This window comes from Choloepus didactylus, chromosome 5, assembly GCF_015220235.1.
Source record: "Choloepus didactylus isolate mChoDid1 chromosome 5, mChoDid1.pri, whole genome shotgun sequence".
In the NCBI taxonomy this organism is placed as follows: Eukaryota; Metazoa; Chordata; class Mammalia; order Pilosa; family Megalonychidae; genus Choloepus; species Choloepus didactylus.
In genome coordinates, this window is record NC_051311.1 from 125,411,983 (window position 1) to 125,424,186 (window position 12,204).

Below are 12,204 nucleotides of genomic sequence, written 5' to 3' on the forward strand. Positions count from 1 at the left end.
GGGGTGCTCTCAGCCTGATACAAAGATGGGTGAATGGGGTGTCTCAACACCCCCCCTCTCCTCACACAGTTTCTCCTTCCCAACTCCGGGACAACTGGTACGGCTCTGGGCAGCACGGCCCCAGGCAGGAGTGTCTCCAGCCCACCAGGGAGCCAGCTGCAAGCAGCAGGGTTTCTTTCTCCTTCCGGCTCTTCCCTCCACTCCCCTGGCCCTGGGGGAGTCTGCAGCGGGCTATCCTCCACACCAGACACTGAGAGGCCAGGTCAGCCTGCTCCTGCTGGTTCCCACCGTCGCAACTGCAGCCGCTCCTGGGTTTTTTCCTTTTTTTTTTTTTTTTAAAGAACCAGTCCGCCTCCAAACACCAACCCCCAGCTTCCCCACAGCACAGCACGGCCGCGGGTCTTTCAGCCGGCTGATTCACTAGTTTCAGAATGCAGACTCCCGGTTTCACCAAGTGTACAGCCCCTGTGGTTCTAGCAGACCTTGTCCAGCTGGTGCATCACTGAAACCGGTATTCTGGGTCACCTTCTGGTTTTCATCTAGTATATTTCACGGAGGTGTTTTTTTGCCCTGTCTCACCTAGCTGTCATCTTAGGTTCTCTCCGAGAAAGCCATTTTGAAACCAGAACTTAGAGCAGACGCCAGCCACATGCCTTCCCAGCTAACAGACGTTTTCCAGACGCCATTGGCCATCTTCCAGTGAAGGTACCCGACTGATGTGTTACCTTGGACACTTTATGGCCTTAAGACTGTAACTGTGTAACCAAATAAACCCCCTTTCTAAAAGCCAATCCATTTCTGGTGTTTTGCATTCCAGCAGCATTAGCAAACTAGAACAGGAAGATTTGAGTTTCCTTTTTTTTTTTTTTTTTGGTCTTTATTTCTTTTCTGGAGTAATGAAAATGTTCTAAAAATTGAAAAAAAAATTAATTGTGGTGATGGTTGCACAGCTGTATGACAGTACCAGGGGCAACTGATTGTACACTTTGGATCTTTGGATAATTGTATGGTATGTGAACAACCACAATTAAAAAAAAAAAAGATCCAAACTAGACCCAATACATGGATAGATGAAGCACACTGAAAAATAAAGGCCACAGTAAATGAGAAGGACAAGGAAATGAGGGGCCAAGATGACTAATATATAACACGTGAGCAATACAACCCTGAAGATGAGGGCAGAGATGGGCCAGGAATGTACCCTTGAATACACCCCTAAATTCCACATCATTTCATCATTTAAAAGATACAGGAAAAGAAGCAATAATAAGTGAATAATTATACCCAAACAGACTCCTTGCAGGATCTGTCAAATTATGGAAAGACCAATCAAGACTTAGTCACACAGGATCCAACAGCTGAGTGCTCAGCAATAGTAAAGAAACCAGCTCTCTAAACCTAGAGTTGGTTGAGAGCCAAAGTCCCAGGAACACTGTTTCAGTATCCTCTCGTCTAGGCACCTACATGAATAAATAAGGCATGAATAAGACTATTTAAGGTTAGAAGGCTATTTCTGAGGCAGAGGGGTGCATCAGTGGGTCAGGCAGGGGAAGTTGCCTCCACTTAAATATTCTGCCAGATGCAGGAGTGAGATTGGGACTCAGGACTTAGGGGGAGATTCTTAACAAGTAGATTTGAGATAGAAAGTTGAGAAAGAGCTAAAATTTCCAATGATGGAGGGGAAATGCCTAGAAGGTCGATGGATAAAAGAAATACAGAATAGATTATAGTATAATATTTTGTGTAAGAGACAGCTGAGATGGCTATGATCTTTCCAGCTTTGAACTGTTGCGCCAAATGCTACTGGTGGAATTTGGTACGAACTGCCATCAAAATCAACCTAATGGAACTTGCTAAAAATCTTAGAGTCTATGACCTTATCCCAGAGACTACGGCTCCATCTTTTTACATATTTCAGGAAACAGTTCTTGTATCCAATACAGCATTGAAGTTTGGGTACTAGTGGTATCTACTACCTAATATATTACACCACACCACCCATCTCAACTTATCATAGAAAGTTTAATTATTATAATTCATATTCACTGAAAACTTACTACATGCCAGGTGATTTTTAAGCATTTTAACTGTATTATTTTAGTCAACCCTCCCAACAACTCTACAATGTAGACATTACTAACATTTTCAATTTACAGATAAGAAAATTAGGCAAAAAAAGGCAACATCCAAATCCAGACAGCCTGATATCAGAACCTGTTCTCTTTCCTACTGTGTCATCATATTAAAATTACACAGCTAACTAAATGAACATTTTCCTTCTGCTTTTGTCTAGAATTATATCATGTATGTTGTTCACAAGTCATCATATATCGATCATAAGTTCTGAATGGCAGTTACATGTTTTAATATAAACAAGAAAATTAATTAGAATTTAATAAAATCAGTTGGGCAAACAAAATATTTCAAAACATGAAGTCATATAAAACTAAAATAATAACGGACCTTGGTGGTAAAAGAGTTGTGAATAATTCCTACAGAACCCCTCACACTTATTACTGCTTCTTCTAATTCCTTAACCCTAATATTAGAGATAAATTTAGCTTGGAATTTGCTCAATTCAAAATAGGGGGGAAAAAGGAGCATGTATTTACCTCTTTAATAACATGATCGCCCTGTCTTTTGCCACCATGCCCCCCTCTTCTTCCCTCTCTCTCTCCCTCCCTCCCTCAATCTCTCTCTTTTCTTCATCCATTCAATAAACTTTAGCATGGGCTGGGCACTATGGCTTTAAAGACAAATGCCAGTCTTAGTTTAAGGAGTGCATGTCTCAGGGGTGGTAGCTACAATGTCCTGCATCTTGAGCTGATTTTCATGAGTCTAAAAATGGCCTTTTTGGCTAGGACCAGCCCACAGTGATCCCAGCAGCCTCTGTGGGTCTGCAGCCCACAAATGTGGCTAAAATATTATGAGGACTGCTCACTTTGGCTTGGGCTGGGCCACTAACAGGGCCTTGTGGTCTAACCTGACTAATCACTGGGAGAAGAGAAACTGAGGCATGAGGAGAGGTAGGTTTAGCCCAGTACCCTAATACCACTACTCTGAGCTGTGAAGCCTTCCTTTTCAAGGGTCTAAATGAACGATGGACAGGAACTACACAGCTAGGGGCAGGGTGTGGCCCATTCCCTTTCCAGGGTGTTACTCTCTTCCTCCCTGTGTGGTGAGGAGCCCTCCAGCCTGGGAGCTTATTTTTCAGAGCATTCTGGGCCCAGAGTAGCCACAGTCCACTGCTCCCTCCCCAGGGGCCTGGTTACAGGACCCTCACTCAAGGGGAGGGAGCCAGGCCCCATCTCCTTTTCCATCCCTCTAGATCTATTACTATTTTGTACTCTTAACACATGCCAATAAAAAATGCCAATGGTGGGAGGGAAGAAAGTAAGGCTGACTCTAAATCTTAAAGGAGATATAGAACTTGGACTGGAGATGGTGGGAAAAAAACAGAAGAAGAAATGAAGAAAACAAAAAATAAAAAAATAAAAAAAAATAAAAACAGAAGAGAAATGGAAAAGGGGTTGAAGTATATTTCAATTCATAGGTGTTTGGAAACCAAAGGATTTCATCAAGTCAAAGTGATTTTTAAAAAATTAGATTTAAAGAACTATTTCTGCCTTCTAAAGGAAGATGTCTTTATACTATAAAAATCTGTGACAATCAAAGTTTATAGAATTCAGCATTCAGTCTTTGAATACTTACATTTATCTCATGTGTTAGCATTTCTTCAAGAAGACCTGTAAGTTCTTCATCTTTTTTTGTGACCATAACTACACAGATCTGTTGTGAAATCCTTTCTGAGATAAAAAGAAAAAAAATAAGAATTTTAAATTTCAAACAGAACAAAGAACAAAACCCTAGTATGCTAAAACCTGCACTCACCTGCTGTTCAGAGCTGTTGAACAGGAACAGAGAGAGCTTGGCTTCAGGCCAAGTAGAGTAGCCTAGATTGCTCCCTGGGATGTCCCTGCCTCTTTTTACCACCCAAATCAATAAATCTATGTATTAAACATTTTGTGAATGGGTAACCTGGCCATTGAGCAACTAATAGAAATAAGAGATCTTAGGATACATTGGATACATTGGAAAGGAAGTAACTGAGGTGACAACTATTTGGCTTACCAATTCAATGCTTCCACATTTATAAGAAGTCTCCTAGAATCCCATCTCTAGGCAGATTCTTCTTTTCGACAACAGGATATCTCCTGTGGGCAAACTCTCTGTGCCACCTTATGTTCTAGTTAAGTACAGTATTTTCCTTGGCATTCTTCTAAATTTAATCAGTTCAATACAATTAATTTTCTGCTTGATAGACTATTACCACAGTGAAATAAGCTAAATGGATTTTCTTCAAATTCAAAAGGCTCATTAAAGATTGTTCACTTTTAAAAATATAAGCTGTGTGACATAGTGATAGTCACTTCTGGAAACCCTGGATGCAACTTCCCAAAAGATGTGCAGTTCTCCATTACAGTGGACAAATCTGAGGTAGTAAGAAAAGTCCATATATATTATTTCATATACTCCTTGAAGACCACTTTTTTAAAAATCACTCAGTATTGTATTATAAGCATTTTCCCATTAAAAATTTTGAAGACATGATTTTAAAGTCCGATAATATTTCAGATTATTATGGTAGTAAAATTTACAATACATCATTCAGCTTGTTTTTAGTTTTTCACCAGCATAAAGCAATGTAGTAATAAGTCTTTTTCTGCATTGTTGATCATCTTCTGAAATCAAAGGCCAGGTAGAAATACTAAGTCACATATTAGATTCTTTCTTTATTTAGATTCTTACAAGAGCTGGGGAACCAGTTCATATTTTTACCAGAGTATCCATGTACTCATCTCACAATTTTTATTGATTCTACGATTCAAAAATAGGTATCTTTGCCAAATTGATGGCTTCCTCATCCAAAAAGGTATCTTACTGTTGTTTAAGTGATTAGATTATTCTTGAGGTTCGCTATTTTTTATAGGTTCCTAAGCCTTTTACTTATATTTCATGTTCTGTGATTTGTCTGTTCTAATTCCTTATACAGATATTATATGAGTCTGGAAAACCCATTTAACCCTAGTCTGTCTTTTATCAAATATGGGACCATTACCTAAGTTTAGTAAAGAAAGTAAAACCATAGCATCTTGGTCATCTCAGAAAAAAAGAAGAAAAAGAAAAAGAAATGCCCATATAACTGCCAAATAAAGATAACATTTCATGGTATTATGTCATGGATAAAGAAAATAAAGTCTTTTTAAATAGGAGTCCCAAATCAAAAGTTAGTTTAATTTTTGATCCAGCTGCTTTTTTACACAGATAACTCTATGTAACCTGCTCTATATAACCACTGATCTAGCAATAATTAATGATTCTTCCAAGCAAAGATGGGGAGGACAGATTATTCCAAATAATAACAATATGAATTAATACTACTATTACTAACTACTTCCCACTTACCAAGTATATTAGATGCCCCAGGGGCTATATTAATGCTAACACTCAGGACAGCCATGCAAGAACAATATTACTCTGAATCTATGCAACAGATTCAGGAATCATGACTTAAGAGAAAGGAAGTAACTTGCCCAAGATTACAGGGTTATGAGTGGTAGAAAAAGGATTCAAATCCAAGGAAATTAGGTTCATAAAAAACACAGCTAAACTACAGCACTAGAATGAAAGGAAGAAATGAAAAAGATATCTAGCATTTATCACACAGCAAGTATTTTCATATGAAAGTTCCTAATGCTTTCATATTCATTATCCTATTTAATACTTCAAAATAAATATGCATTGTTAATTAAGTATCATCATTCCTATTTTTACTTACAAGAGATTTAAACCCAGGACTTTCCAAAGCTGAAACCTTTTTTACTATACTGACTACATTGTAGTAATTGCTATAAAAGAATGTAACATATTCTTCACTTTCTTGTACCTTTCAAATTCTTCAAGAAAACTAAATATATGTAAGCAAAGCGGTTCAAATGGATTGAGAGGATGTCTCCATTCTAGACACAGGTCTGCTACAGCTAACTACATTATCTTAAAAACATTTAACTTCTTTAGGACTCCATTCATCTGTAAGGTTTTTACCAACTCTAAAAAAGTCTGTAAGTCTAGGTTATATAATTCTAAGAAAGTTAACTATAATTGAGAACACAAACAAATGGCCCAGATAATAAGTGCTAATGCAACATCATAATGGTGAGAGATATAAACTGATTGACAAAATCAGCTAAAGTTCATTATAAAAATGAGTCATGTTGAAAAGTGTTCAACATAACTATTCTTCAGTTGATTACATAGAGAAACAACAGCTCACCAGGGCTTTGAGAGTGAAAGGGTACACTGGTAACAATTAATGCCAGGACAAAAGACGTAACAGAATTGCCCAAGGCAGATCAGTCATATGGTCAAGCTAATTATATAAGACTAATTTCAAACGACTAATGGAGGACAACTGATTATAACTATCTTACTTTTGAAGATTTTAAACCATGTATTATTACATTGATGCTGTCATTTTAAAAATTCCTTATCATATTATACTCCATCTACTCCAATCATAAAATCAACAGTTATGAGGCAGTTGAAAGTAATAAATATCAGTATTACTAGGCATAAGATAATGTAGAATCTTATTTTAAAGCATCATAATACTGTACTTTAAAAGAACTATAGGACCCTGAATATAGCCAAGGCCAAGAGCATTTCTTCTTGCTTGCAACTTTTTTAAAAATAAAATTTTATATCATAAAAAAAAAAAATGAGCTAGGAGTTCACTCCTTAAAAGTGAGTCACTCAGGGGTGGAGAGGCACTTTAGAATTAATTAAGAAGGATAAGAAAAAGGAACTAAATCTTAAAATGTATTAAGGTTGGGAAAGTATGGGCATGAATACAGTGTCACCAAGAGACAAGAGAATTACTTGAAAGCGATGAAATGATCCAGTAATGAACGATAAAGTGTTACACTCAGTGGGTGATATCATAGGGATGCCTTGCTGTCTTGCATACAAGAGTGCTTTGCATCAGATGAAAAGCATCATACAAGCATGGCTTTTGAGAATGAAGCTAATCCCAATTTATGTCAGTGGAATTAAATATTTAGAGAAATTTGGGCTTGTAATATCCTCACAAAACCCCATTTAGTTTTCTAAATGTTTCTCACAAAATAATAAATTATAATGGTTAAAAATTTTAATGTGTAAATACAATACAATTTACTAAACAACAATAATTAATATGACGGCACCACAATCATTTTGGCATTTTTATAAAATAATACATAAAATTAACATATTTTAAAAAAAAAACACAATATATTAGTGGATTTCCCCTTTATTGTTTCATCAGAAATCCTTCTTTATATAATCCCAGGCTCAACACAATGTAAATCAATGGTAGTAAGATAAATCATAACAGACACATTACTACCATCCTCCAAAAATGGAATATAAATAAAATGAAGCAATTCGAAATCTGATTGGCATTTTTCTTATGCCATTTTAGGTATTCTAAATAGAAAACTATTTTGCTTATGAATCTCTGCAATGTCATGCAAATTTAATAATTAATTTCCACACAACCAAAAAATATCTGCTGCATTTTGGGGGAAATTATCAAGCCTCATTTATTATCCCCCATTTGAAATTTCTTAATTTCTCTCAATAACATTTTGTAGTCTTCAGTGTAGAGTCCTCCTACAGTTTTCTTTAGATTTATACCTATGTATTTGGTTTTTGATGCTACTGTTAATTGATATTTTTAGTTTCATTTATTTGTGGTTAATACACAAAAATATAATTTTATATGCTGATGTTATATTCACTTACAAAATTCACTTATAAATTCTAATAGTTTATAGATTATTTCTAATTCTCTATATACACAATCATGGTGATTATGAATAATAAAGTTTTATTTCCTTACTTCCAACCCATGATTCTCTTATCTGATAATGTAAAATTTCGAATTATGGCTCTATGTTCATGAGAAAAATCAGTCTGTAAGTCTACTTTCTAACAAGTTCCTTGTCAGGTTTTCACTAAATGGTTATCCTGTCCTGAGACAACGACTTCGCAAGTGCTCTCTCTTTTCCTATTCTTGGAAACAGTGGGTAAGATTGATGTCAGTTCTTCTGTTGGGTAAAATAAAATGTCCACCTGCACTGGGCATTGCCAGGAGAAGGCCCCTTTCTGAGGAGGGCTTTTCCAGAAGACAAAACCAATTGATCTTGCAGAGGCTTTCTGAGGAAATGGAACACATCCTACAGAGTTGCTGATAAGCAACCCTGGTGGTAAAACTAATTACAGTCCAGCACAGACAGCTTATCTAAATGGACAAGTATACTACATTTTAATATATATATCAATATATATCTGCTCCCCGTTTTATAAGACCCAGAAACATAACGTCAGCCAGTCACAACATTTCCTCACTTGCTTCCACATTTGCCCTATATAAGCTCCTCCCGTACACCCCCTCAGTGGAATACCGTTCTACTTTCTGAATGGGTTGCTGCCTGATGCTTGTATCACTCAAAAAAGCTGTGAGATTCTAAACTGCATGAAAAGTGTTTCTTCTAACAGCTTTTAAATTTTCAAGAAAATATGCCTAGAATCCACCCAACAAAACACTAGTCCATATTTCTGTGAAGCTTCAAAAGCGGTTATTTTGGAAACAACTGGTTTGAAAACCTCTGCTTAGTAACTGCACTCATGTTCCATAATGTGGAAATTACAAAAGGTTTCCCTTCAAAAACAAAAGTTGCCTACAATAACTGGTTAATTTCCCCCAAATTTTGTAACTCTTTTGGGATAATTTTGCAGTTTTCACACTCTCTTCCTACCCTGGTAGTTGGAAGATGGTGAGTCTAGTGAGAAGGAGGTAGTGAGTCACCCACTGCACAGTCAGGACATTCAATATTTCTGGTGTAAAATTATTAAAGAAACCCAAAACCACCCAACTGCTACTCCCATCTGCAAGGTTTATCAGGGTTTTGCAGTTTTTCCATGCCTCGCCTAATATTGTAAAGACACTGTAAGAAAAGTAAATACAATCTATATTTATCAAAAACAGAGATAAGGAACTTCACAGACATTCAATATTTGTTAAATAACTGAAGCAAATTAACCTTTAAATCTTTTACAAATTCAATTTATTATCTGAACAAATGCTACAAGTAGTGTATCCAAGACTCGTGTGAAATGAGAGGAGAGAAGATCAATTTCTATGCAAAGTCAAATTTTCTGTAAGGAGTTTATAAATATTTCTAAAAGAAAGGCAGGAGATATGGAAACAATAAAAGACCCTATATTATGGGATTTTAATGAGTGTTAAATGAGTTAATACGTGTGAAGTTGTGTATGGTGCCTGGCATTTTGGCAGAATCATTATTGTTGTGATAGTGGTCAGATATACTAGACAAGAATAGAAATTAAGTTTCCTTTTTTCAGCTCAAATTAATACTCCATCTGTCATGGGTAAGTTCATGTGTCAACCTGGCTAGGTTATGGTGCCCAGTTGTGTGGTCAAACAAATACTGACCTGATTGTTACTGCGAGGGTATTTCATGGACTTATATTATTAGTCAGGTAATTGCATCTATGGCTGATTATGTCTACAACCAGCAAAACAGATAGCCTTCAGCAATGAGGGAAGTCTCATCCAATCAGTTAAAGGCCTTCGAGGGAGAAATAAAAATTTCAGCAGTCAGAAAAGGAGAATTATTTCTGTTTCAGACAGCCAACTTCTCCAGGAGAATTAATCAAGACCTTCATTGGAGTTCCCAACTTGCAGCCTGCCCTAAAGAATTCAGATCTGCCAGTGCCCTTGGTGGCATAAGCTAATTCCTATAATAAATCCCATAATACTTACATATATATACTATATTTACTATATAAATAGTAAATATTTATATCCATCCTGTCAGTTTTGTTTCCCTGGAGAACCTGACTAACCACCTCCAACTTCAATTGTTCCTCATGGTCTTAATATTTCAGGATTTGGTAAACAATCCATATCCACTTCATACACTAAGCCTTCTTTGCAAATTTCAAAGCTTCACCAAATACGTAGTTGTCATGTATAATAATGGATTACACATCTTGAGTAACAGTCTTATGTTTTCATCCTTGAATTCCTCTAAAACAAAAATATATATTCTCTGGTTCTATGATTACTTATATTTTAGTCTGTCCTCTGGGTCTATGCTGAAGTATCTTACGTTATTAACACACTATTAATAATTCCACAAGCAAGCACTAACAATCTACTGATCTTTCTGCTTCGAAATTGAATTGGGAATGTTAATTTACCAAAGATATTCATCAAAAGAGACAGTAGCAATGACTATACTTGTGCCATGCACTGGTACCTGGAAGTCCAGAATAGGACAGAATGAAACTATAGGAGCAGGGTTCAAATAAATTGAACATCCTCAATCCCACAGTTATACTAATACCCCTGTGATGGACAATTTCATGTGTCAACTTGGCTAGGTTGTGGTGTCCAGTTGTTTGGTCAACCAATCACAGGCCTGACTGTACCTCAGTGGTATTTTAAAGTTGGAGTTGCACGTATTATCGGTAGATTGTATCCACTGCTGGTTGCATCTACACTAAACAAAGGAAACTGCCCTCAGCAATGTGGGGAGTCTCCTCATCCAATCAGCTGGAGGTCTTAAAAGCCAAAACTGAGAATTTTAGAAGCCAGAAAGGAAAATTTTGGCCTCTATTTCAGATAGCCTGTTTCCACTGGGGAATTCAACTTCACCTTTTGTTGGAGTTTCCAAAAGCTTGCAGCCTTCCCTATGAAATGCAGACTTGCCAGACCCTATGGTCACATTAGACAATTCTTGTAATATATCTCATATACCCTGTCCATTCTGTTTCTCTGGAGAACCCTGACTAACATATATTACAACTTACAGTGGCAAGGGAGGAGAATATATACCATATTTCAAATCCATTTTTTCCATGAAGAACAAAACTCTTTTCAAAGATAATATGATTAGTCACAATCATTTTTTCAAAGTAAACAAAGTATTTAATAACTTCCTTGAAGATAATGTTGAAATCAAAACAAAAATGGAAGACTTTAGAATTCTTAATCTGCCACTCTATTAATAAAGCACTTCTTAGAAATTTTTAGAGGTCAAAAACAAAAACAACACTGAGAAGACCATAAAATCATTTTACTTCCCAGAATACTAAAAACTTTAACACGGAATCTAGTCCTCACCCAAAAAAGACCTAAGGAAAAATTAGAAAAATATTGGAATCAATTTTAAGTAATACCTGACCTGTCAACATGATATTAATATAGTATCTTCTGAGTTTTAGTTTTAACATTACCCAAATTTTTAAATTTTTTTTAAAAGAGGCCTATAAAAACACCTGTGGCACAGAAGGAAATATCTTGATGTCTAAATCAATAGGGTTTCCCCCACTAATAAAGCATTTTAACTTATCCTCTCTAATTTACACTGAGTAATTCTTCATTCATATATAGCATCTAAATGCCACATATTTCAATGTGACTTGATGGAGAGAAAATCCAAATGGAACATGACTTGAAGTCTACAAGATTAAAAAAAAAAAAAGCTATAATTATTAATTAAGTCTAAAATTTTCAGTTAATACCTCATCTCCATGCCTGAGAATTTCTAAGCAGTCAAGTTATATGTACAACTGTAGATAATAAATAGGCCAATAAGAAATAATGTGCAACTTGATTTTATTTTACTAAGCAAACGTCTAAAAGTATTCTTCACAGGATTCCCAACTTCTTTTATGCTACATGAGGCAACATATGATCACCAAAACCCTGGGCCTCACACCTTACTCTTCATCCAGACCACACTACCTACAGTTTCCCTGAACACATCATCGACTTTGGGCTAATGTACATGTTCCCCCGGCCTGCAATGCCATTTTTCTTCTTAGTCCAATTCTCAAATAAGGTTCCCCTTAAGCATCATCTACTTTAATGAAAATAGGGCAGTGTTTTAGGCATATTTTTATGGGTGTGGGAGAGAAAATCAGGGAGGTAACATTTTTTAAGGTATAATACACTGCACATCTGCAAACCTCTAGTTCTGATACTTTATCTAGTTCTGATACTTTATGTATCAGAACTGTTTATCAGTTCTATCACCCATACATATGCACATACCCAGTGTTCTCCTTACA

The 12,204-nt window shown here is 36.2% G+C and overlaps 1 protein-coding gene across 9 annotated transcripts in view; it reads right to left on the reverse strand.

The window, feature by feature from the left end:
* Positions 1-12,204, reverse strand: part of CRPPA (CDP-L-ribitol pyrophosphorylase A) — a 359,365-nt gene that overhangs the window by 230,947 nt on the left and 116,214 nt on the right. For all 9 annotated transcript variants that reach the window (XR_005217022.1, XM_037836829.1, XM_037836827.1 and 6 more), the window contains one exon: positions 3,712-3,806. Coding sequence is in view for 8 of the 9 variants with exons in the window: in XM_037836829.1 (XP_037692757.1) it covers positions 3,712-3,806 (95 nt within the window). In the remaining variant the exon portion in view is untranslated. The remainder of the gene's footprint in view (positions 1-3,711; positions 3,807-12,204) is intronic.